This window comes from Pelodiscus sinensis, chromosome 1 (assembly GCF_052426305.1).
Source record: "Pelodiscus sinensis isolate ZL-2025 chromosome 1, ASM5242630v1, whole genome shotgun sequence".
NCBI classification, from domain to species: Eukaryota; Metazoa; Chordata; order Testudines; family Trionychidae; genus Pelodiscus; species Pelodiscus sinensis.
The window spans coordinates 101,250,446-101,278,407 of record NC_143052.1 but is presented as its reverse complement, the minus strand read 5'-3'; the positions used below and the strand labels follow the sequence as shown (position 1 = coordinate 101,278,407).

The 27,962-nt window shown below is 39.8% G+C and overlaps 1 protein-coding gene across 2 annotated transcripts in view; it reads right to left on the bottom strand.

Annotated features, from left to right (window-relative positions):
• IGF1 (insulin like growth factor 1) overlaps nucleotides 1–27,962 on the bottom strand; it is an 86,349-nt gene extending 58,387 nt beyond the window's left edge. Inside the window, exons 1-2 of one of the 2 annotated variants that reach the window (XM_075906390.2) lie at nucleotides 27,655–27,962; nucleotides 23,874–24,030 (exon numbers count right to left, since the gene is read on the bottom strand). In XM_075906390.2, coding sequence (XP_075762505.1) covers nucleotides 23,874–24,030; nucleotides 27,655–27,717 — 220 coding nt within the window. In that variant the 5' untranslated portion in view covers nucleotides 27,718–27,962. 2 annotated transcript variants of the gene reach the window in all.

The window sequence follows — 27,962 nt, the reverse complement described above, 5'->3', positions numbered from 1 at the left end:
TTGAATGCGGTAAACACTGAACTGAAAACAATACAAAATTCTTATTAGGAAAATAACTAGAAATTGTTCTACCCATAGTCCTGAGGTCTGCAAAATACAAACAACCATTAGAGGAAATCAGTAACTAGAGTTAACTGCTGGATACAACTGTTAAGGAGCTAGGAAGTAAAAATGAGAAAACCTGAAACAACATGTTTAGTGACTACACATACCCGCTCTAGCCGCAATCTCCTGAGGTTGAGTGAGGCTTAAAGCATTATTGTTAACTGGAATCACGGTAGTATCAAAGCTTTCTCAGGCAAATGAGAATTGGTTCCTTTGTGCATGAGGATGCACTTACTGCTGCACTTGTGATGCTGCTTTATAAGTAAGTCTCCTCTGCTGAGTGTTCCACAGTGGAACTACTTTGTGTGAGCCTTCCACAAAGGTGGATTTCACTTAGTAAACATGTCTTACTAAGTTGACCACAGGTCCATTCTACGCTGTGCATACACAGATTGTAGGGGGGAGTAACAACAATCTCTATAGAGACTTGGCAGAATTCATTTCTGTCTCTCTCAAAAAATTTCAAAGAATAATATTGATGTCCATGTATTTTTCTGTATTTTTATAGATTTAAATTTTTACAATTGTGGGAAATCATGGATGGGAGTGTGTGTGTGTGTGTGTGTGTGTGTGTGTGTGTGTGTGTGTGGTTGGGGGATATTCAGCAGATTCAAAAGTTAAAACTTTACTACCATTAAAACCACTGTTTGTGTGTGTTATACTTGGTCCATTAGTAGTTGATTCACACAGTATAACTCAGTACTGCTGTTGCCATCATCCTAGTTACCCTTTTAGCTCAAGTAGTGTAGTTCCAGATTTTAAAGCCCATTCAAGAGGCACTGGAGTAGTGGGTAGGACAGATACAGCTGCATATAATAGAGTTTATTTTTGGCCTTGTCTAAATTTCATCATCTGTACAATGGGGATAATAATACTTAGCTCTCAGGGGTACTATGAAAATTAATTAGTTGATGTGTGTACACTATTTTAAACATCTAAAGCTCTATTAAAATGCTAAACATTTTGCTAAATCAGGGCCTTCTCTTCAATTTATTGTCTTGGATGTCCAAGTAATGTAGTGTATCTGCTTTTAGCAAACATCCTGCAAATTCTGGCTGTAATCTATCTGTATCTCAGTTGTGTGAAATAGGGATAATCATAGGAAAGAGGTGAACGTTAGATGCATTAATCTTTGTGAGACACTTGGAGGCATTAGTGATGAGCAGCATAGAAAAGGTTGTGAGAAAATTAATATTTCTTTAGTCAAGGCAGTGTTTGGATGGTGTGTTATTCATAAGGCATGGGGCCATGCATTGACTGAGCATAAAATGAATATTAAACTGGTTCTAAATAATAAGTGAGATTGCATATTTAAAGACTATCATAATATAGAATTAATTTTTTCAAAGCCAAACAAAGGAGCAAATTTAAGGTTAATAGGTTCATAGATTTTCAGTCCAGAAGGGGCCACTATAATAATGTAATCTGACTTCATGAATAGCCCAGCCCATAGGACCCTCCCAAGAAATTCCTTCATTTAGCCCATAACTTCTGTTTGTGCTACAGAATGTTTGTTATTTTTTAAAACAGCTGGTCTTTGACTTAAAGATTTCAAGTGATAGAGAGTCCTACTGCATTCCCAATAAAATTGTTGCAATGGGTAATTGCTCTGCTCTCACTGTTAAATATTTGACTAGATTCCAGTAATTGGCTCTTATTATGCTTTTGTCTGTTTGATTAAAAAGCTGTCTACTTTCAGAATTTTTTCCTCCCACAGGGGTATTTATAGACTTACTCAATACTGGTTGGGAATTTTTGGACAAAACTTTTTTTTTTGTCTGAAAATGTTGATTAATCAAAACTGAAATTATATCTGGGGAGGGATTGATTGAAAAAAAATCTCCAGATTCAAAAAACGTTGTGGAAAAAAATATTTGAAAATTTCACAATGTCCTGTTTTAACATATTCCTAATGAAAAGTTTTGATTTTGGTTCAAAAATGATTTTTTAAAAATGTTAGTTGACTTGTACTAAAAAACTGAGGTAAATGAGATGAAATTTAATAAGGACAAATGCAAAGTACTCCACTTAGGAAGGAACAATCAATTTCATACATACAGAATGGGAAGCAACTGTCTAGGAAGGCATACCGCAGAAATGGATCTAGAGGTCATAGTGGATCACAAGCTAAATATAAGTCAACAGTATGACACTGTTGCAAAAAAAGCAAACATGATTCTGGGATGCATTAACAGGTGTGTTGTGAGCAAGACACGAAAAGTCATTCTTCCGCTCTACTCTGAGCTGATTAGGCCTCAGTTGGAGTATTGTGTCCAGTTCTGGGCACTACGGGTACGTCTAGACTACATGCCTCTGTCGCCAGAGGCATGTAGATTAGGCTACCAGACTTGCTAAAATGAAGCGGTGATTTAAATAATCGCCGCTTCATTTAAATTTACATGGCTGCCGCGCTGAGCTGACAAACAGCTGATCAGCTGTTTGTCGGCTCAGCGCGATAGTCTGGACGCGCGGGTGTCGACATCAAAGGTATTTGTCAACCACCCAGGTAAACCTCATCCCATGTAAATTTAAATGAAGCGGCAGCCATGTAAATTTAAATGAAGCAGCGATTATTTAAATTGCCGCTTCATTTTACTATGTCTGGTAGCCTAATCTACATGCCTCTGGCGACAGAGGCATGTAGTCTAGACGTACCCTACGTTTCAAGAAAGATGTGGAGAAATAGGAGAGGGTCCAGAGAAGAGTAACAAGAATGATTAAAGATCTAAAAACATTACCTATGAGGGAAGACTGAAATAATTGGATTTGTTTAGTTTAGAAAAGAAGACTGAGAGGGGACACGATAGCAGTTTTCAAATATCTAAAAGGCTGTTACAAGGAGGAGGGAGAAAAATTTTTCTCCTTGACTTCTGATGATAGGACAAGAAGCAATGGGCTTAAACTGCAGCAAAGGAGGTTTAGGTTGGACATTAGGAAAAACTTCCTAACTGTCATGGTGGTTAGACACAGAAATAAATTGCTTAGGGAGATTGTGGAATCTCCATCACTGGAGATATTTAAGAGCAATTTGGATAGACCCCAAAGAGGGATGATCTAGACGGTGTTTGGTCCTGCTGTGAGAGCAGGGGCGTGGACTTGATGACCTCTCAAGGTGCTTTCCATTTCTAGTATTTTATGATTCTATGACTTGACGTCCTCTGTGAGGTGAAACCTTCTAATATGCTTAGTATAACATCTTCTAGCATAAATATGTAAAATATGAAATGAAAGGTAATCATTTCCTGAGTGAACTAAAAATAATGGAGGCTGAATATGAACCAATATTCTATATCAGGCTGTATTCTAAAACAGATTGTGGTCAATCATTTTTTTGGGCAAACTCAAGATTGCAAGTGACAAGCAATAGATGATAAAAATTCAATACGACGAAAACAACAACTGATGCAGGAAGCATGAGACAATGCATGTTTTCTAATGTCTTCTAAGTCTCATATATAGAACAGTATAAATAAAAATGCCTTATAAACCTCTTGATGAGTTTTTTTCCTATATTATTAAAGTATCTTATTTCCATGGATTGTTTATAAGCTGATCATAGTCTTGAACTGCAACTAACTATGTTTAAATAATTTTAAATGCATGGTAATTTGAAAAACTATAAGGAATAGTTGATCTGCAAAAGTCTTTTAATTGACTTCAGTGGACTTGTGATCGGGCCTGATCTGATGGGGCATGGTGGTCTGGGTTGGTGAGACTTTGAAGTTGAAATAATTCAGCTGGCTGGTTCCTTAAGTTTGTTTGTTTGTTTGTTTTTGATCTTGTTTAATAATTAAAAAATAATAACTTTATATTCAGAATCTGTTATCTATTACTTGATTCTTTTGGGTGGTGATATCAAATGTGTTTTATTAAAAAGTTTCAATCTATTTTCACTCAGTTCAGGTTAATCTTTCTGAAATCAGAGATGATCCAGAACACAATTTGCATTTGAAGAATCACAGAAAAGTAGGATACCAGCACTACCCACATCAATTTTCCTTTCTCTGGAAGGCTTATTCTAAGTGATAACAATTAGTTTTATAGTATCAACTTGGTAGGTTTTGAAAAATAAAATAAGATGCCTTTGCAACAAATATGTTCAACTTAGAGCTACAATAGAGGTGTATTACAATTTTTTTTGGGGGGGGGGGGAGAGCGAAGGGTCAAATTCTGTTATCTCTGTGAAAGTTGAATTTTGTAGTTCCTGAGAGCAATTTGTGATTCACAGAATATTTTATTAAAATACCTAAAAAGCATTCTTTGTGGACAACAGATATCAAATTAAAGGGCTTGACCTACTGCAGTGATTAAGAATTACTTGCAATAATTATTTCTTTTAAGGTGACCAAATTAGTATGTCCACAGCTTGTGAAGCTTAAATTGTGTTTAAAAACTTCAATTACTTGTCCAGAGGTGCAAGTTAGCAGTGTTTCTAAAGAATCAGTGTTGTGAGCATCTATTTCTAGAGCACAACCTTCAGTTTTCAAATTGCTGACCCCCCACACTCTTTTATAGTTTCTTAAACGTAATTTTCCCTTCACACTGTGAGACAGACTAATTTTTTCCAGACCTAGTCAAAATGGTACAAGACAAAATATTAAGATCAAGTTGAGAATGACAAAGAAAATAACATGATTCAAGTAAACTGCACATTTATCTATTCATAGGAAATATAAATCATCCTCTTTATTTTTTTAGTGCTATTTTCTGGCTCTTCTTGAAGAATGTAACTATTGAAAAAAATTGGCAAGATCTGAACAACTGAAGCACAGTCCTGGCCCCAGCAATTGGTTTGGAAATTGCAACCACAGCAATTAGCATTTCCAATTTCCAGTTCACAGAAGGTCAGGCAATGGGGTTATCCTTGGAGCAGTTGCATTACCCTGAAGGAAAAGAAGAACTGAAGGAAAGGAGGTAAAGGGACTTGCATTGTTGAGTCAGCACATGAATTACTTATGACCTCAAGCAGAATTTTGTCTTGTTTTCTTCAACCAATTGTTCTGCCATATACATGTCCATGGCTGAGCCAAGTAGAGCTCCAATATCTGTTACTCTACTGAATCCCCCCAAATGCATATCATGCCTATTTGTCCTTCCCAACAGTGCAGCTCATTGTCCTTCAGAGTTCACTTGCTTTTTAAAATATGGCCCTTTCCCCCATGTACTTTGGGGCACAGCATTACAGTACAGGTGCTTTATTTAAATTGTCAAATTGAACTGTCCAATGGGTTTGGAGATACTCCTTACATAAAAACAACAAAAATGCTTTCCAGATTCAAAGTTTAATCTTGGCTTCTGATAAAATTGTCTCCTCCAGCTCTTTGAAAATTGCATTGAGTAAGATATGAACGTAGTAGAAAAGGTATCAAAACCTTGTCCCCATATTTACACATGGATAAATACAATAGTTGACTTCCCATGATACATAGCAGTACACCCGGGCTATGTCTACATTGGCGCGATCTTGCGCCAGAGCTATGCAAATGAGGCTAAGCGTGGAATACCGCCGAGTCTCATTTGCATATCTAATGAGCCGCCATTTTTGTGGAAGAGGCTCTTGCGCAAGAAGGAGCTGTTTACACTGCCCCTTCTTGCGCAAGAAAAACCCTCTTGCGCAATGCTGTTATGCCTGAAAATAATCAGCATAACAGCATTGCGCAAGAGGGTTTTTTCTTGCACAAGAAGGGGCAGTGCAGACAGCTCCTTCTTGAGCAAGAGCCTCTTCCACAAAAATGGCGGCTCATTAGATATGCAAATGAGGCTCGGCGGTATTCCACGCTTAGCCTCATTTGCATAGCTCTGGCGCAAGATCATGCCAGTGTAGACATAGCCCCTATGTATTGCTTTGTAAGTAGGTGTTCATTTTCCCTTATACCTGGTCCAATCTGTATACACAGCAATTGCCTTCTCTTTTCACTGCTGCTGTACCAATATGAAGTTCACATTCATAAGAAACTTCCACCAAAGTCATTGGCTGTTCTGCTTGAGTAAGAGAGCAGGAGAAGGCTCAGCTACCATTATCCATATGGGCAGATCCCTATGTCCATGCAGAGTTTCACTTAAGTCAGACCCAACTAATACAAGCTCGAGTTTGCAGATACAGGTCTGCAATCTGATTTATGTGAGTTACGCCTATGGTGGAGTGTGAGTTATGTCCATGAAATTAAGAGTGGTTCTGAAAGGCACAGGATCAGACTTGTGTGGATGAGGTAGGAAGATCTAGGCCTTAATGATGTTTGTAAATTTAGAAGTAAACTGTTATAAAGAATACTAGAGGGGAAATACTAGCACTACTATATTATGCAATATTTCCAGCCTTATATTTTTCAGATGCATGTACTCATATAAGTGAAAAATGACTCAAGTTTGTCATTGATCATCAGTCTGAGAAAGGACAGAGTGAAGAGAGATATCTCATCTTAATTTGTTAAAAGAAACAATAGAATATTCCATCTAGCATCAAAGACAGAGCTGTTCTAACAACACACTTCTTTATACACAAATGATGGGAAAGTAACATCCAAGGTATAGTTAGGGTCAAATTGGCAAAGGTTTCAGTGGGATGCATGCTTTCATTTAGGGTCCATTGATTTAGGAGACTGTTCTAGAAACAATTAGAAAAGGAGCCAGGAATATCTTATAAACCAATGTACAGGTATATTTGCATTTGATCTTTCTCATATATTTCAGGAATAACAAGACTTCCATACTGGATAAATATTTGGCAATAATGCATCTGATTAAACCAAAAAAAATTACATGTATTATTAGTAGCTTGCTCCCAAATTACACAAGGAGAAATTGGATACATTTTCAGTAGCTTGCTCTCAAATCTTTTCATTCCATGAGTCACCAGAGTGTCACTGCCAAACTAAATATGTCTCTGAAAGGCTGGACAGTTTAATGGAAAGAAATATAAAACTTGAAATACGTAGGAAAATATAAGCTTCTTCTTGGATGACCTATTGGCTAGTAATTCAGGAATTTAGGGGATGCAGAGGCAAGACATTACAACCTACTAATCTACAGGAGTTTTGAAGTATTGCTGAATGTGAACATGCAAATTAAACTAAAATAGATGTCCAAATTAACTCTCAAAATTATGTTGTGGCTGACAAAAAATGACAAAAAAGAAATGTTTTTAAAAAGCTCTTAGTAGTGGTAGAAGCACATGTCTGATAATTGACAGTGTTGACTGACATAATAGAAAATTTCAGTATGTTGTGTGTGTAGATGCATCCCAAACAAAAACTGCTATAAACCAGTTAATGTTGCTGAAGTGTATATAACGCAATGCAACACAATCAGTGAAACCACCAGGCAATCCCACATTAAGATCTCCTCATCTTTCTCAGTGTTCAACCATGATTTAATCTTCTCCACGATATCTCATCCACATCCACATGATAAAGGCCTATTCCCTCCACCCCCACATAAAACATAACATTTAAATCTCACCATGTAAAATCATTAGGGATACATGTTGGCCAGTTGTTTGGAATGTAGAATTGGTGTTGCATTGAAAGGGATAGCAAACGTGTAGGGTTTATATTTTTATTTCATTATTCAGAATCTAGTCTTGTAGAGAATTGGTTAAGATGAAATAGTTGACTGTAGTGTTTATCATTTTGGGTAGTTGTTTGCATTGTTTCTGGCAGTGTTATTTTGTTGCATTCCTCATTTGGAGGTAGAACTGGTCAACAAGTGTTTTTTAATCCTTTATTTATCTTCAGTAATAAAACTATTTGGACAGGATGATTGGAATGAGTCACTTCCACACTTCACTTTTCATGATAAAGATTTTAAAACTTTTCCTTTTTCCTTTTTTCCTTTTTTCCTTTTTTCCTTTTTCCTTTTCTTTTCTTTTCTTTTCTTTTCTTTTCTTTTTCTTTTTCTTTTTCTTTTTCTTTTTCTTTTTCTTTTTCTTTTTCTTTTTCTTTTTCTTTTTCTTTTTCTTTTTCTTTTTCTTTTCTTTCACACATTCAACCATAGATAACATTCACTTATGATACAAAGGAATGAAGAATAAAAAAACCCAAATATTTTCATATTGAGAATCACATGGTTTGAATGTATGTGTATGGTCTAATTTTCAAGTTAAGTTTTCATTGCTAGAAAGTGAATGGTCAGAAAAGATAACGGGTAAGATCATTAGCTGGGGCAAATCAGTATGGTTCTATTGAACTCAGTAGAACTATGCCAATTGACACTAGCTAAGAAGGATTAGACCTGAAAGCAACATTTGCCTATATGGACTGGAGGAGTCAGGTGTAAATCTGCCTTGAGGTTGGTTCTTTGAGGGCTTGTTGTCTTTGACAGATGCCCAGTTCTTGATAAAATTCTGTCTCAGACTCCTCTGTCTGCTTCAGATTTTATAGGTGTTTAACCATTATTAAGAAATTTCAATGCAATTCTTCAGGAATTGATACTGGAGGGGGAAATTTAAGAATCAATGAAACATAAAATCAACAGAAGTCAGACTTCTAACTTCAAGACTTCTGTCATATCACTGACAAAAAACCCATTTTAAGAATTGTTTCTATTTGGTGATGCAATTTTGGGAAGGACTATCATTTAATTTTACTCCCCTTGACAGACGTAAAGCAGTTTGTCACTGAGAACTGTTGGTTAACAAGTGGCTGTGATGAGCTATTTTGGATCAGGAAGGCACTGTGATGTTTTAATTAGATTCACTTGTCTAAGCTTGTGCTTATAATGACACTGTTAAGCTCGCCATTGTGCGCAGCCTACTGGTCAGTGTATGTTACATGTTCTCTTCTGTGCTTGATGCCCTGAAGATATGACTCTGTTAATACTCTCCCTTTGACAACCTTGTTCCTTAGCTCACACTGTGCAGATGTATATATTTTAGCTCTAATTTTTAGCTCTTTAATCTCTGCCACATCCATTTAGAAGGTTCCTGTCATATTTGCATTAAACCAAACTGTAAAATAGTTATGACTTTCTAATATTTTTTTCCATTTGAGACATGAGTCTCTGGAATTACCTCAGGAACGAATTTGGTGAAATATCTTTGGAGGGGAAATATGAATGAATTTGCCACATTTTAATTAATTTTTTATTAGTTATACTGAACTACAGGCAGTCCCCGAGTTACGCGGATCCGATTTATGTCGGATCCGCAGTTACGAACGGGGCCCATCTCCCTGGTCTCCAGCAGACCAGGGAGAGGATGCAATGCGGCGGAGCTTGCAGGCAGCGGACAGCCCAGACGCGTCTGGGCTGTCCGCTGCCCGTGTGCTCCGCGGCTTTGCTCTGCTTTGCTCCCCGTCTCCCTGGTTTGCAGGCTAGGGAGAAGGGGAGCAAAGCAGAGCAAAGCGGCGGAGCACGCAGGCAGCAGACAGCCCAGACGTGTCTGGGCTGTCTGCTGACCGCATGTTCCGCCGTTTTGCTCTGGACGCCTGTGGTACAGCAGCTGGGGCGCTGCCGGTCGGTCCCGTAGCACCGCTCTGGGCGCTACTGGACCAACCCGGCAGCACCCCAGCTGCTCTGCCCCAGGCGTCCTGATTCAGCCACTGCTGGTCAGTTTCAGCAGCGGCTGAATCAGGATGCCTGGGGCAGAGCAGCTGGGGTGCTGCTGGGTTGGTCCAGTAGCACCGAGGAGCGGCGGCGCTACTGGACCAACCCAGCAGCACCCCAGCTGCTCTGCCCCAGGCGTCCCCAGGTCAGCCGCTGCTGAAACTGACCAGCGGCTGACAACAGGAAGCCCCTGGAATCAGCCGCTGATCAGTTTCAGCAGCAGCTGACTTGGGGATGCCTGGGGTTCTTAAGTTGAATCTGTATGTAAATCAGAACTGGCGTCCAGATTCAGCCGCTGTTGAAACTGATCAGTTTCAGCAGGGGCTGAATCTGGACGCCAGTTCTGACTTACATACAGATTCAACTTAAGAACAAACCTACAGTCCCTATCTTGTACGTAACCCGGGGACTGCCTGTATAACTTAACTGACTGCAATCATGTTTGTTTGTAGTTATGGGTTTGAACAAATGGACTCATTTAAATGAGGAATGTTGAGATTAGTTATGATTAAATAAAAAACTTATCCCTGACACATTACAAAACATTTAAACATATGCTTGAGTCCATCCTTATTCTGCCAACAACTTAAGCACATGCTTAAGTCCAAGCACACACTTAAATTCCATTGAAATCCGTGAGACTTAAGCACATGCTTTGCAAAATAGACATAGATTGCTGAATTGAGCCACTAGAGGCTGCTCTATGAATTTCCTGTCCTGAAACACTTACAATATGGCTTGCCTTAGATGCTCAAGCATTTAATTTAATGCAAAAGGTTTTAATAAAGAGAATGTGTGGTCTTGGTCAAAATTATATGATTTGTCTTTGACTCTGCCGGCTGCTGATCAAATATTGCAAAGCCATTAATAATATCAGGACAAATACAGAGGACCATATGCAAAGGTTTTTGCCAATTGCATAAAGAAATATGCCAGAAGTAAAATGAGTCAAGGGTTTTTCTTGGTATTTAAGGTTTAGTGAAAAAGTAAGAGGGGCAGCTATGCCAAGAATTAATGCTGACCTTGCCAATTGCTTCTTTAAGCAACTTTAGCCAACATGAGTCTAAACAATGCATTAAATACACATACTACAGAGTGGCTGACAGACTTGGGGTGGGGGGGGAGGGGAGACCCGACTCCATGTTTGTGGCAGGGGTAAGGCTTGGGCAGCCAGCCCTTCATGCCGCTCAGAACATACCATTCTGGCCCTCCCAGCCCTGAGAGTTGCCCGGAGTGCCATGTGGTGTTCTGGTGGTGATTTAAAGGGCCTGGGGCTCTGGCTGTAACCGATTCTGCAGTAGCAGTGCTGGTGGCTGGAAGCCCTGGGCCCTTTTGAATTGCCAGGCCTGGGGAGCAACTGGTCTCTTTGCCCCCTCATGTTGGCAGGCCTGTCATACAACTAATTGCAGTTAAGGAATCACGTGTCAAGCAGCAGCTTTTTGCTCAATTTTAAAGTTGAGCGAGCACATTGATAAACATCATAAGAAGCTTTGTCATCTCTTTTGTCTAATAAGGGCACACGTAATTGCAGATGCTCTCTCACAGGCTCTGGTTCATTTTAAGGCATTCCTCCGTGTTTCTCATGAATGGCAGGAAAGTGTAGGCCATCACACCTGGGATGAATTGGAAACTCGAGAGATAAGAAGCATGAGCTACTGCATCTTGAGCTAAACAGCCACTCTTCTATAGGTGGAAGCTGGAACAATTCATATTCTCTGGGGATTGGCACAGAAGGGGGACCCACAATTCACCTTCACTAGTGGCTTATTTATACACAAAAGAAGTATGTGCCTGAGTATCTGATGCCACAAACATTTCAGTCCCAAACTGCATGGTTTCCATGTTGTTACTACACAGGCTCATCTGTTTGACCAGGATATATTTTTGAAATGTCCATAAACATTTAATCTAATACAGTAGAACATAATAATTGCAACTTTTCAGTGTTTCTTTTCAGGGCTTGTAATAAATTATTTCTTGTAACTGGAAACATTTAGGGGGCTGAACAGCTATATGATTGTCATAGCTCCCCAGGTATGGGAGAGGTATGGAATGCAATGCATTGCATTTCCATCTGTTGTAATTACATTGATGAATTCTGCTGTCAAGCCTAAAAATCCTAAACCCAGTGTAAAACCAGACTTTGTGGAGAGGTAATAGAGCAGCTTGTCCTGGTACTTAGCAGAAGCACCATACTGGTCACATAACTACATATTCTAGGCCATGGATTTCCTTCTCTGCAGGATACGGTCACCTTCATTTATACCTCCTTCCTAGACAGCATGGGAAGTGTGATGTCAGGTCTGATGATAGGAATGCCTGTCTGTTCACTCTTCTGACTTCCTGGTGAGCTGGGATTTTGGAAGAATAATCCAGTATGCTCATGACATGCATAAGGGAGGGAGAATGTCTCTGAGCATTCCCAGGAACACTACACTGGTTTTATTGTCTCAGTGGAAGAAAATCAATAATGAAAATATGTCATTGGGAGGGCTGGACACTGGGAAAACTTGACTATCCAGGGGAGCAGACAGGATGATTGGGCCCCTGGACAATGTATGCGCGTATGGGGCTGGCTTCACACTCCCAGAAGGGGCGAGGCCTGATATGGAAGGAGCAGGGCTGGGCAACCAGTCCCCAGCACCACCTAGACAGTGCAGCATCCCTTCTGCCAGGCTGGTCAAAGTGCATGACTCAGGGCTCTGGAGCATGCTGCCCAGTGTTCCAGGAGTGATTCTAAAGGGTCCAGGGCTCCCACTTATAGACTCATAGACTTTAAGGTCAGAAGGGACCATTATGATCATCTAGTTTAACCCCCTCACAGTGCAGGCCACAAAATCTCACCCACCCCTCCTAGAATAATCCTCTCACCTATATCTCATATATTGAAGCCTTCAAATACTTTGAAGACCCCAAGATGCAGAGAATCCTCCAGCTGTGATCTGTACCCTATGCTGCAGAGGAAGGCGAAAAACCTCCAGGGCCTCTGCCAATCTACCCTGGAGGAAAATTCCTTCCCGACCCCAAATATGGTGATCAGCTAAACCCTGAGCAAGTGGGTAAGACTCATCAGCCAGACACCCAGAAAGTTCTCTGGTGGTAGTGGCAACTGGGAGTCTTGGGCCCTTTAGAACCACCAGGCCCTGGAGCAGCTGTCCTCTTTGTCCTCCACCCTTGTCAGCAGAATCTGACCATTCCCGTTATTAGAGAGACAAGGTGAGTGAGGTACCATCTTTTGTTTGATCAAATTCCTTTGGTGAGAGAGTCACACTTTTGAGCTCTTCTTCACATAAGTGTAGCTCAGGGCTACTCAACTGTGGAATCCCCAGGAGCCACAATGATACAGCACATGTCGAGGGCTGCAACTTAAGTGTGGTTGCATAGACATGCAAACATATGCAAATAGCTTCTTTCACACTGAGGGGTATGAATACAAAGCACTTCCCACAATGCCCTGGTGCTCATGGCACCTCCTCTCTGGGAGCTAGAAACGCCGACACGCTGTACCCGTCTGTTTGAACCAGCCCATCTGCTTCCATCTTTCAGTGCTCACCCTGCCTGAGGGACGCCTCAGTGGAGGCCATGTTCAAAAGATCCCACTTGTGGGCCATGTGTTGAGCCCCGCGTAAACCCAAACCATCTCATAGGACACAAACGGGCCACAGGCTGCATGCGGCCCACAGGATGCATGTTGAGTAGCCCTGGTGTAGCTCAAAAGCTTGTCTTTCTCACAACAAAAGTTGGATCCAAAAATACTACCTCAAACACCTTGTCTCTATAATATCCTGAGACTGTCACAGCTACAACAACACTAAATACATTCCTGTTCAGAAATTATTTCTTCTGTGTATAAGGAAGCAAGGGTTAGATGGTTCTTCATTCTTTGAAGAATGTTGGAACAGCTTTATGATGCTAGGTTTCTAACTTCATTGTCATTTCTATACATGGCTCTAGTTACATATGACCTCTAAATTGGGCCTGAGAAATCAGAATGAATAATTAAACCATCTAAGCATCTGAAAGGCCATTTATTTTTTTTAACACTTATATGTACCGTTACCTAAGTTAACCATCCATGTCTGGGAAAGTGGCAATGCATATTTCTCAAGGAAGAAGGAACTGTATTGAAAATAATGTGGCTTGTTTCCTAGAGCAAAATGCACACGCTCTCCTCTTCCAAGCTAGTGCAATTTATACATAACAAAGACATGGGAGCTAGTGTAAACTGTATTGTTATTCTCTTTGAATTTTATAAAGAAAAGAAGAAATAATCTCCTTTTAGAAAACCCTTACAAGAAGAGTAAAACAGTCCTAGCAACATTCTCCCTCTCTGATGTGAGGTGCAGCTCTCTGGAGCATGTTCTACTTCTGTTCTTTACCTTTGAAATCTCTAGTGAAATGTGAATGATGGAAGGGTAATCTTTCTATAACACTATTTTCCTGAGCAATGATAGGATGTGAGACTACAAGGTCTACATTGCCTGGAAAGCTATGGCAAAGAAGGATGATCTTGTGGTTCACACCCAGGGCTGTGTCAGGATGAGATCTGTTTCTGTACCTGGTTCCATTACAGACTTCCTGAGCTTCCTTAGGCAGTCACTTAACTGGTTTGGTTTCAAGCCATAGCAGGTGAATCTTGATGGTGTTCCATCTAACCTAAAACTATGAGTGAGTCATAGATATCTAAGTTTAGGATTAGGGAAAGAAGAGTAAAAGTCCACATTGATGGCAAACCAAAACTGCAGAATTCCACCTCACTGTAGCAGTAATTCTCCTTTAGCTTCCTGCTTACTTATGGTAATATCTTAAATGAAAGTCAGGGTGGTTCAGGGAGAACAATGATTTGAAGCAGAATCATTAATCTCAAGATCACTGGGGCAGAAAGCAAGATTTTTTTTTCAGTGGCTATGACTTCTTTTAATCTCCCCCAAAACACATCCTAATAGGACATGCATCTGACGAAGTGGGTCTTTGCCCATGAAAGCTTATGCTCCAATAAATCTGTTAGTCTATAAGGTGCCACAGGACTTCTCATTCTTGCAGATTCAGACTAACACGGCTACCCCTCTGAAACCTAGTAGGATACTTTGTCATTGACTCAATACTGACTCCTAGGGAAGAGTAGCGGTTACTAAATATGCATCTACTGTAGCAGCTGCCTGTTTTCCTTGTCACTCTCCCATGGAAAAATTAACCAGGTTCAACCCTTATTAATAACTATTTCTAACAAGGTAGCAACAGCAAGCAATGTATTTGAATTGAAGGATTAAGTCTAGTAGTTAATAGACAAGTGCTCACATAGTAAAACAGCCATTATACTCAATGCTTTTTAGAATTCCTGATGGCATTCTCAGGAGAGAACTTCAATGATAAAAGCAGTGTATTAACGAACTCCCCTCTCACCCATAGGGATGGCTCCTCTGGGTAAGGATCGAGGCACATTGGCACACCAGTGTGGAGAAAGGAGAAGCTTTCTTTGATGCTGCCCAGGCTGTATTTGTTGTGTCAACAAGCAGAAGACCTTAGCCTCCCAAACAATCAATACAAAACCTATTATAAGAATGGCATTCACTTAAAATTCCATGGCATTTAATACTTAAGCATGCTAATGAAAATAGGGTAAGTATATATATATATATATATATATATATATATATATATATATATATATATATTATAACTGAATACTTGGCTGATCTATTAAATGCAAATTTCACTACACAGACGACCTCCCCCTTCTATAGTAAAAGAACATTATGAAGGTTGCAAAGACAAACACTCAAAAGTTCCAGAATTAAGTTACTTATGCCCTTTGCATATGCACTATATGAGGGTTTTTAATCACATAGGGTATGTCTACACTACAAAGTTAATTCGAACTAACAGACGTTAGTTCGAATTAACTTTGATAGGCGCTACACATGCAAACTGCTAGTTTGAACTTAATTCGAACTAACGGAGCGCTTAATTCGAACTAGGTAAACCTCATTCCACGAGGACTAATGCCTAGTTCGAATTAACTAGTTCGAATTAAGGGCTTTGTAGCCACTTAATTCGAGCTAGTGGGAGGCTAGCCCTCCCCAGCTTTCCCTGGTGGCCACTCTGGGCACCACCAGGGAAACTCTTCTGCCCCCCTCCCGGCCCCGGAGCCCTTAAAGGGGCACTGTCTGGCTACGGTGCCCGTGCCAGGTGCAAGCCTGCCAGCACCCAGCCAGCAGACCCTGCACCTGGCATGGCTCGAGCCAGCCACCCGCTGCCACCCAGCCCTCCGTCTTCCCAGGACCAGGCTGGTGGCTCCTGGGAGCCTGCCCAGGTCCGCAAGAGGCGGGTGCCCGCCTGGTCTAGTGCAGACATCGTGGACCTCATCCACAACCTCTGCACTAGGCACAGGAAAGTGGCCGTCTAGGGCAGGATAGCTGCCAGCCTGGCCACCCAGGAGCAGGTTTGCATGAAAATCAAGGTGCTCCAGTGAGACCCCCGACCCTGAGCCCTGAGCTTAGAATGGCCGTACTGGGTCAGACCAAAGGTCCATCTAGCCCAGTAGCCTGTCTGCCGACAGCGGCCAACACTAGGTATCCTGGAGGGGATGGACCGAAGACAATGACCAAGCCATTTGTCTCGTGCCATCCATCTCCAGCCTTCCACAAACAGAGGCCAGGGACACCATTTCTGCCCCCTGGCTAATACCACTCCACGGACCCAACCTCTATGACTTTAAAGAGAAGTTAGATAAACTCTGTTCTAGTTCTAGCCTTCACATCCTCCTGCAGCAAGGAGTTCCACAGGTTGACTATTTGCTTTGTGAAGAAGAACTTTCTGTTACTAGTTTGAAGCCTGCTACCCATTCATTTCATTTGGTGTCCTCTAGTCCTTCTATTATGTAAACTAATGAAGAACTTTTCTTTATGCACTCTTTCCATACCACTCATGCTTTTATAGACCTTTATCATATCCCCCCTCAGTCTCCTCTTTTCTAAACTGAAAAGTCCCAGTCTCTTTAGCCTCTCTTCATATGCGACCTGTTCCAAACCCCTGATCATTTTAGTTGCCCTCCCCTCTCCCACCTTCTCTCTTCCCCTCTCCCACCTCCTTTTCCCAGTCTCCCCGAGTTTTGTTCAATAAAGAGAGTTTCTATTTTTGACCACACGTGTCCTTTATTTTGTACATCAGGAAGGGGGGCTAGGGAAGGGTAAGTGGAAGGAGGTGAGGGAGGAATGGGGTACGAGCCCCAGATGAGGAGGACTGGGGTGGCTCTGCAGGCTCCTCAGGGTGGAAACTCTCTTGCAGCCCCCGGTTGACCACCCCTGGGTGGCAGCCTGCGGCAAGTGCAGCCGGGATGATGGCAGAGTGCTGTGATGTGCCAAGTGTGGGCACTCAGGGCACTCCAAGCCAAGACTGCTTTGCAAGCGGGGAACCCCTGAGAACTGTCTGTCTGGGGTGGGGGTCGGGACCCTTTAAGCTCAGCCCTCGGCTAGCCTGAGACAGCAGCTCCACGCTCTAAGTCCTACTCTGATGCCCTGCCGGCACTGCTTCCGGCCATCCTTAACCTCGGTTCAGGGTCCACTCAATGTGGACATGCAAGTTCAAATTAGCAAAATGCTAATTTGAACTAGTTTTTAGGTCTAGATGCACTAGTTCGAATTAGCTTTGTTCGAATTAGTGCTGTAGTGTAGACATATCCATACTGTTTTTTCCACAGCACTCCCTCTTCTTTTGGTGAATAGGATGGATGGTGCTCACTTAGGCCTGGTTTACACTAAAGGGGAAAGTAAACTTAAGATAAGCAACTCCAGCTACATTAATTATGTAGCTGGTGTCAACATATCTTAAATCGTGTTTTTGAGCTGTCCACTCTAGACCCACTGATTAAAATGCTAGAAGACTGACCTCCAGAGGGTCGATCTCCGTAGTGTAGGGTGTGTCTAGACTACCTAGTTTTGTCGACAAAAGTGGATTTTTGTCGACAAAACTATACCAGCGTCTACACTACCGCTGAGTTCTGTCGACATAACATCGACAGAACTCAGCAGTTTTGTCGACGCTGGTATACCTCATTTTACGAGGCATAACACCTTCTGTTGACAGAACTCTGTTGACAGAAGGTGTTATTGCTTGTAACATTGCGTCCAGACTACGGAGTTCTGTCGACAAAGCAGCTTGCTTTGTCGACAGAACTCAATGTTTCTGGACCCTCTTTGTCGACGGAAGTTTTGTCGACAGTATCTGTCGACAAAACTTCCGTCGACAAAATGCGGTAGTCTAGATGTACCCGTAGACAAGCCCTTAGTGAGTCTCTGTTCATTATTTTGTTTCCTCCTCATTGTTCCATGGGAGGCCCTTGGCCTTATTTACTGCACACTATTCAAACCTTGGTCTGAAGAAAGTGTTACTAATTTCTTCATAGGCTTTTCTATGGCACTAAGCCACAAACAATTTTTCTTCACAAAACCCTGCTAATGTTGTGGGGTGGTATTAGTCCTATTTTACAGATAAGGAAGTGAAGCATAGTGAAATTGAGGTAAAAATATCAATTGATCTTGGGTGCTCAATTTGAGTCATCTAGAACATTTAGCATGATTAGAATTATATATTCAAAGGAGAGCTGCCATTGACATTAGTAAGTTGCAGCTGTGCTCCAATGGATACTGACTATTCTGTCTATTTTCTTCCCAAGTTGAATGCTCCTGCCTTGTCCATATCCGAGTCCTGTCACTCCCCCACCCTGTCTCCTCATCTCAGTCCCACTTTCCTCACCTAGCCAGTCCTGGTCTCCACTCCTCAGGCTTCTCACCTGGTCCCAGTCACCTTGCCTAGCATACACAAGCCTTGCCTCTTCAGTATCCCTCTCTCAGTTCCCCCAGTTTCTGTCCAGTCTGTTTCTCTCTTCCAACATATGACCACTAGTCTCTCTCCCCGGATTCCTTGTCCAAGCTCAATGTCTTCCCCCTGCCACCTTCGAGTGCCTTGTCTCAGTCTCTCTGCCCAGCCATTCCCAGTTCACCTCACAAGTCTTGACTTATTGTTAGATTTTTGTACTTTCCTCCTACCTCACTCTTCTGCTACACTAACTCTCATCCCAGTCACAATCTCCTTGCCCAGTCAGGCCAGTCTCCCATGCAGCTCTTCATCCTATCTCAGTTTACCTCCACCTATTGGTTTCTAATTTCCCCCAGGGCAAAATCTACATTTCAGAGTCTTGTTACAAAGTAAGGGGTGCTAGAGTTTATCAAAGACAAGGATACCAGAAATTATTAACATGTATAAAAGAATGTATTTTTCCTTCTTGGAAATGAGTACACTGTTGTTTTTTTAAAAAGCCTTCAGCCTAATGGAGATACTAGTCATGGAAAATTTCAACCCACAAAGTTTGGCAAAATTATAAACAACTGAAAACAGGGCCTCATAATGGGAAGTGTCTAGTGACCTTAACAGCAGGCAGTACACCAGCCTCGCCATGTTGTAAAACTATGTCGTAAAATGTGTATTGAGTTCAGTAGGCTGAAGATTTAACCCAGTGTGTGCATGTGGATGTATATACACACCACATACATATTACTGTCTATATCTAGTATAATATATAATTTCATATATATAGTAAAAGTACTCTGTATTATTCAGGCCCACCAATGGATGGGGGGGGGGGGGGGGGAGGCAAAAGGGGCAAGTGCCCCGGGGCCTGGCTATTCAAAGGAGCCCAGGGCTCCTGGATGCTATTGCTGCTACTACGGCAGCAGCAGTGGTCAGATCCTGGGCCCTTTAACTCCTCACTAGAGCCCCACACAGCGTGCTGCAGAGCCCTAGGTGATGTGCTCTGGACATCATTGGGGGGGGAGGGGACAGCATTGAGCATTGTCCCAGTGGCACTGAGAACTGGTTGCCCCAGCTCGGCCCTTTCTACCCAAGGCCCCAATCCTTCTGGGAGATCGGAGCTAGGACCCCCTCCCCCACCACCGACCAAGCACAGTGACCCAGCAAGTCTATCAGTGCTCCTAGTATTATTGAATCCCACCAGTTGCAACTGAGTTTCAATTACATAAGCCTGATTTTGGGCCTGACCACCCACCTCTTAGTCAACAAAACAGCAAAACCCACAACAGCCATCTACTGGGCTCAAAATTAATGGATTACATCTAGGACTAAGATATGATTTTTCTATCAAATTTGAAATGAATTGGACAATATGTTATTGAATTATGATTGCCTAAACGTAGAAGTGTTCACCAGAATTCGAGAAGTCTTCCCAGTATGGTGGGGTTTTGGAAAAGAAACCAAGCAGCAGAAAAAATAAAATAAAACTTAATGTATTTGATTTCCTTTCTGAGATCTGGAGCAAAATCCAACAAAAGTTAAAATCACCATGAGTCTTCTCACTGACTCCAGTGTGTGTTTTCTGGGATCACCAGTGGACAACGTCAGAATTTAGATGATGAAAGTCAATTTGAAATGTTACTAAGTTTTCAGATGGAATGTTGGCTGTGGTGAGCTTAGTACAGCACTAAAAAGCATCTAGCTCTTTTTATTACATGCATAGCCATAAACATGTAACATTATCTCAAGTAAGACTAGGTGAAATGAAAGATAACATTTCCCAAAATGGTACATGATAGGCTTTGAGACTCATGGGGTTTTCCATTTGTACAGACCTATGATGATTCCCAGCAAAAGTGAGGCTAACTTCTGAACTTTCCCCTCAGGCTACCCCTTCCTTACACCTTCTGAGGTCCTCCTTTGGGTCCTGATCCAAATACCACTGAAATCAATGCAAGTGCTTCTATTGACTTCGGTTGGCTTTGGATCATGGGTGTAGTCCTCTGGGGCACCAGTAGTCCCCTGGAACCAGTCCCCAGAGGTTTGCTGAATGAAAAAGGCAGGTAAGTGTTGAGGATGGTATCTGAAAAGAGACACCTTACTTACTTGACTGTGCGGACAGTAGTGCTGGGGTGGTTGGAGAAAAAAAATTATCTACACTGTTTTTCAAAGGAAAATGTCCATTAGCAGTGTCTGCTTCCTGTGGAAAATTTTGACTTTTTGTTGAAAAATCAAAAACAGGGAACCAAGATGTTTGATTTTATTTTCTCATGGGGCAAAATAACATTCCAACCAGCTCTAAAGGCATGGTAACTTGGAATAAAAGGAGAATCGGGACCTGATAACCCCTAGAGATTTAACAAATTAGTGTGAATATTTTAAGGAGTTCTTAAAGATATCTTAAATCTCCAAGGAGCCCAAATTACTGTATGTTCTTAATATCCCTTAGGGACAGAATCCCAAACAAAGTATTCATTAAGTAAAAGTGAAAGTTTTTAGAATAAGTAGCAAACCTCAGAACAATGAATATCAAGAATGTTTTAATTAAAAGTATACAAATAAGCAAAGGTGTATATATAGGTTTAACTACACATACAATTCAAACATTGGAGCTCCTCAAAAAGTATAGTTATCAATTATTCACTTTCAAACTGGGAGAGTGTTCGTATTGAGATCTTTCAGGGATCTGCCATGTGTCCGGTACTATTGATTATTTTCATTAATGCAACAAATACAGGAACAACACCCCCTCAACATCTATTGAACACACAATTTCTAGTTACAGAATATTGATATTTTATAATTATCAAAATATTCAGACATTGTGCAAAGAAAAATGTCACATTTAATACATTCAATATATCTTTGTACAGTACACCTTCTACTGTGGTATACTATTACACTATACATTATAGTTAAACATCTGACTTCCTTTGCCATGCCATAGCAATTAGATATAATGCAGAATAACTGTATGAAATTAAAAGGGAATAAAGGGTCAGAGTTAAGGTTATTATTCAAATGTCTAAAGATTATTTTACCACTTGATTTTTGGAAGGCAGTATATCTGCTGTAAGGGTATTCAAATCTTTTGATACAATAACATAATCATAATTCTTTATGCTTTAACCATAAGAGTATTTTTTTACCTGCAGGGTTCTTGATTTTTATTTTAATTTATATTTTTCTTACTGTAGGAATCTAAGTTGTAAGTTGAGGAAGTTATTTTTATTTCTGGGCCTATAATAGCAAGAATCACGAATAGGTTATACTTCATACATATATTTCATGTATGAACATCCATCAGACCATTAAAATATATTTTAACCTATGTTTTCAATAGGTAAAGGGTTTTGTACGTCTGTCATTACTATTGGTACAAGATGTACATTCAGGAGATGTACAGTACATTCATTAACCTTTTATGGAAAACTTTGAAAGTGGGAGAGAGGTTTTAACAGTCTTTCTAGGTTACAATAGGAATGGATTAATTATTAGGAAAAAATAACAAGTGGCTCAAAGATCAATCCAGACATTGACCCAAAGCTTTGAAGTCTAGGTTGATAATAATCTTCCATCTTTCTAACCCTTAGTTATTTCCTTCAGGCATAGGTGTAGAATACATTTGGGAGTTGTTCTTATGAGTTGTGCAGCTCTAGAACATATGAATTTTCAGGTCTGTGGTTTTATGTAAGTAGAGACCTAATGTACTTGGTGTGATATCACCAAAGCTATGGAAAGCCTACAGGAGATGAGGGAGAAGGAGATTTGGTGTTCAAGACCATAATAAAAGAGATAACCATGTAAGGAAACTGATCGTGCTGGGATGAATGGGGAAGAAAGGGAGGAAGGAACTTCATGATTGATGTGAGGTTGGGGATAGCTGAGAAGAAAAGGACAGGTTTGAATAGCTTGAAAGGATGAACAAAGCTTCCAGAAATTTGGATGAACTTCTGGTAACTGTCCAGAATTGAGGCACTTTATCTGAATCTGAGGTTTTCCCAAAATGAAGGCTAGCAGAGGCACAGAGTGTCTCACACTGACTACATTGACCTCACCAGATGCTGCAATGTTTTTCTTTAGCAAATCCCTGAAAATTTCATTAAAGGACACATGTCTTTCAGTGGACTCAAAGGGCATGTCTAAATTTAGCACAAGATCAGTGCTCCGGAGGTTGATCTTTTAACATTCGATTTAGTGGGTCTAGTATTGACCCATAAATCGAACACAGAAGGCAGCCTCCATTGGCATCCAGTACTTCTCCTTCTGCAAGGAGTAAGGGAAGCTGATGGGAGTGTTTGCTCCCATAGGCCTCCCACTGTGTGGACGCCGCCAAGGCTTGGCTTAAGGTAAGCTGACTCCAACTTCGCATTTTGCATAGCTGGAATTGCGTACCTTAAACTGACCTGCCTGTATAAACCTGGCAAAAGCCCCTATCTGAGTATTTACCAGACTGACAGGCACTGGACAAGCATAAATGTGTAAACTGTGATATTTTGAAGTGTACCAGAGGTACAGCCAGAATATACTTGATATCTCTACATTGGAATCTTAAAATAAGCCACCTTTCAAGTGAGAAGTTACACCGAAATTCTCTCGATTTTATAACTTTGCTGTGTTGGAACTGCAGATCACTTATAATTGTTTAGGAAGGTATAATGGTTTTGAATCACTACTGCATTACTCTGGTTTCATACCAAAGAAGTGAAGTCAGTTAAATATTGCAGTGGTCTATCAAGTCCAATCTTGGGGATTTTATTCAGAACAGGAACTCATACAGTAATTCGTATTCAGCCTTATAGTCCATTTATTTGAACTCTTGGCTGTATTTGTGATTATTGTTTTATTATCCCAATGCAAATTAATTTGTCTTCGCCTGAACTAAATTGATGTAGTGTATGGCTATTTGAATGTTGTAACCTCCTGCCTGCAGCCTTCCAGATTTTTTCTCTCAAACCAGATGTTGGAGCATAGTGTGTTTTTAACATGATATGGTATGTACTTAACTGGTTATCTATTGCCTGATATATTAGTACAAAGAACAACCAATACTATATAAATTGGTGCATCCTTGTACTGCTGCATCTAGTATGCCCTGTCATTCCATTGATTTCAATGGAAGGCCAACAGATGACAGCAAGCAGCAGGTAAAATAGAAGTAGCTGGGAAGTAGTTAAAAGGAATAACACAGTTGGAAAAAGAAAACCCATTAAAACCTCAGAGAGGCTGAACGCAGACTGTGCTCTATGCTTTATTGAAGCTTTGTGTTCACTTCAGATTTGGAGAACTCAGAGATTTAGGACAGTAGCCATACTTCACAGTCTGGTTTGATTATTCTTGTGCATGCTTGTAGTGGCTGCAAAACCCAAAGGATTACGTGGAAAAGTTTAGAAGCTGAACAAGAGAAGGGGTTCACTTACTGAAATAAAAGCCTCTGTCTCCACATACGAACTGAAGAGCATCAACTAGCTCAGCACCACAAAGTGTCTCTGGGCCAGCCGTGGCAGAATTGGTTAAGGTAAGCAAACATAGGCCAAGGTAGAAGAGATGAATGTAGGACACAGTGTGCATCTTCACCTGCCAAAGAAGCAAAAGTACTGCGTCAGAGTTTCCCAGTACAGTCCTAAAGAAAATGAAATACTATACCCCAGTGAATTGGGATTGCGTACTCCGTGTAATTTGTTAAATAAGAATAACCACAGATTAAGAAAGCTCTCATGATAACACTGCAAGTCTTTGTATTTTTCATTGAGTGAATTTTATAACCTGTTTTTTTCTTCTTGGTGAACATTCATGGTTCATATTGTTAAAGAACTTTCCAAGAATGGACTTTGACTTGTTGCAGCTACATAGAGAAGAGATAAAAGGAAGGCAGTGGAACTCAGGGAGGCCAAATCTACTAGGTTGGGAAAGATAAAGCAGAAAACAGGAATTTTTCAATAGATTAAGAAGAAAATTAGTCATAGTTCATGGGCTAATTTCACTTCTGAGCTAGCAGGGTCTATCTTCCATTGAAGTTAGAGTTATATCCATTTAGCTCAGGCCTGAACTTGACCATATACACAAGAGGTTATAGTTGCTTTCTCTCTCTTGTATGTATGGAACAGACCAATTTTTTCTTTCCTAGAAAAACACTAAAGGTCCAAATTCTCATCTAATACAAATTGACAGAGCCTCATTTGTCTCCATTTCTGCATTGAGTTACACCAGCCAAAGATCTAACCCAACATGGGTACTGCTACACAAACCCTAGGCTGCAGAAATGGCATAGTCATTTTAGAAAATACCATTGCTAAATAGTAGGAAAACCATTTATGTCTGGTAGTAAGGGAACTGAAAAAGACAAATGAAGAGCCAAGGTCTACAGACTTATGCCCCATGCTTATAATGTTGCAGAGTTCCAAAGAAGAAAATATGTAATTTGGAAATTTCCCTTTTTTCTTCATTGCATTTCTGCTGTTAAAATAACCAATCCAAATCACCTTGTATGTCATACAAAGAATGGGAATAATTATATTCCCAGTTACAAGAATCTTTAGCCAATTTTACCATGGAAAAACCAACAGATATTATTGTATTAACATGACTTCAATGGTTGATGCAAGATGATCAGATTACAAATGACTGATAACATTATTTCTTGTAAGGATTCCATATTTTAACTACACCGGTTTCTTCTTTCCCCTTCCAAACTCTTGAATTTCAAATGCACCTGCAATTTAAGATAGCTCTTACTTCAGAGAAGATAAATTAGAAAGCTGTTAAATACATAACCTCAGTAGACTGAAAGGCCTTGTATGTATAAGAACATTATGTATTTAACAGTTTGTTCTTGAATAACATTTGGGACAGCAATAAACATAAATCCTAGGCATTTAACAATTTTATGTTTTTCAAGAGTTTTCAGCTGGGTTACAGGGTAAGATAAATATCAGCATGTAGCTAGGACAAGACAGATTCTCTGGTGTTTTTCCTTTAGTGCAGGCCAAGAGCTGCATAGTCTAACCACAGAGAATTTCTGCACTTTATCCCAAAGTATAAAACAAGCAAGAACTTTCAGACAAGTTAAAATGTTGAAAGAAGTAATGGATTTACATGTTCATAGTGCTCAATTGATTATTATCTTTTTTGAAGTTAAGTATGGTTCCTTCCAAACTTATTCAGGAACTGGATTTATTTTGTCATTTTAATTACATTTATTTTGTCATAGTATTAGTTGATTTGATATGTTTGTGATAAGATTAAAGTCCCCATTTACATCTGAGGGCAATATAAGAAAATTCTTATAAAAATGTAACACAATTGGCCAGTTTTGGGCCAGTTTTTTAGAGCAGGTTAAGATGTTTATTGTGTGTCCAATATGAATAGAAATGTGAGGTATTTTTAAAAATGCACTAGTTTGTAGGTGAGGTTTACTGAAGCATTTAATTACATTTGGACACAAATGCAGGTACAGGTTGAGCCTGGGTAAACATTTCTGTTGGTCACATCAAATGATCGGTCATATTTTCATAGCTGGAATTTCCATGGATCTTTCTTCAGTAACATGATGAGCTATTACTGCAGTTCTGTTCCAACAGTCTGAAATAGTGGCACATGAATGAACTGATATACACTGAACACTATAGACTTCTTTTACACCTTCCATGTTTCCTCGTGCTCCATATTGTACAAACTTTAAACCCGTTGGCACAAATTGCATGTAAATAATCTTTATATTCATGATGACAATTGGCCATTTAATTACATTTGCTGTCATTATAAATACCATGTATAAATACCAGTAATAACATAATTAGCATTATAAAGTAAAATTGAATATAGGGTTATTTGAATCTTTTTAAGTAACAGGTTGCTTATGAAACTGATGGATTGAATTATCAAACCAGAGAGTATGTGAAGAAACTGTAATTACAATGTAACAACATAGTATTCACTAGTAATTATCATGTTAGTACAGTATACATTTGGGACATATTTTCAGCTCATGTAAATGAGTGTCATTGCATTGACTTCAATAGAGCTATGCCAATTTATACCGACCAAAGATCTAGCCCATTGTTTTTAGGTTTCTTAACTCATAGCATCACTTTTATTGTCTGTTCATGTTTCAGATATGTTGGAATATATGGACACTAAAAAGTGATACTGTTTCAATTCACATATTTTGTGTAGGAAAGCTTTTGTGAATTATAGTAAGGAAAGTGGATGAATTCTGCTTGTGACAAGCACTTTTTCAATGAATTGGACCCTCAGGTAGTTGCAGCTGTGGAGATTGAGTCAACTTCTTAAAAGTGTGCTTGCTAATTGGAAGACAATTCCCAGCTTGGTTCTTGAAACATATAATTTTCCTCAGAATGGGAACTTGAATTGGGGCCAGTTCACAGAAACAGAGGTCAGTGCATCTATTGCAGTCATATTTATCTAAAGAGAATTGACACTCCTGAGTAGAAATGAGAGCATTATAATATAGTATTATAATATGAAACCTTGCCTGGAAAAAGCTCTCCCTACAAAGGGAAAGTTGGACAAGATGATGGGAAATATTTCCTTATGTGCAATTTTTTTAAACTATACAAATATGCAAGGTCAGCAAGAGTTGTAACTGGTTTCTAATGTTAAAGGCAAACAGAACTTCATTTCTAGTTTTAATATATGAAAGCACAAAAGTAAGTAAATGTCATATAGTGGCAACCTACTGCTGCAATGATACCATCACCTGTAAGTTTTAACTCCATAAAGTATGAACATTTTATATATTGTGTGCACAGAACAATTGATTGTACTTTAACATTTACCATATGTATAATGCAAATATCAATGTAAACCTCTGCACCTGCAGAAAAGAACTCAAAGTTTTTTTTCTATGTTGGAAAACATTAAGTAACTACAGGTAATAATGTAGCTGGAAGCTTTAACACTGACATAACATAAATATTGTAAAGTTTTCCTAACAGAAGCAGAATTTTAAATATGTACCTACAATAGTTTTACTCTTACAGTTGTTATCGGTATGTAATTGCAACTATCACATACAGCCATTTTTCAGATCACATAAAACTGCATATTCAGCAATTTATAAATAATTTCCAGTTCAGAAATAATGTTACTGAAAAGTGCAAAACACTCTCTTAGCCAAAAGCAGATAATACACAATAAAATAAAACTCCAAAATGATTTTAAATAGCAATAAAGATTTACCTTCAAGAAATCACAAAAGCAGCACTTTAATAATTGTGTTGAAAGACTGTTGATTTTTTCCATTGCTTCTTAAAAGTGCAAAGTCTGGAAATGAATTAGTTAGCAGAAATAATGAGAAAAAAGAAATCCAGAGAGATGTGAGATGTTGAGAGCAATGTCACATTTCAATATTGAGGACTTTATTCCATTGCGCAGGCTCTATCTGCTCTGATTTTAGCAGTGACAGTGAGATTTAGCAAACAGAAGAGGGATTTAGAGAAAATCCTCACATTTATCTACATTACACAGACACTGTAGACAGGAAACAG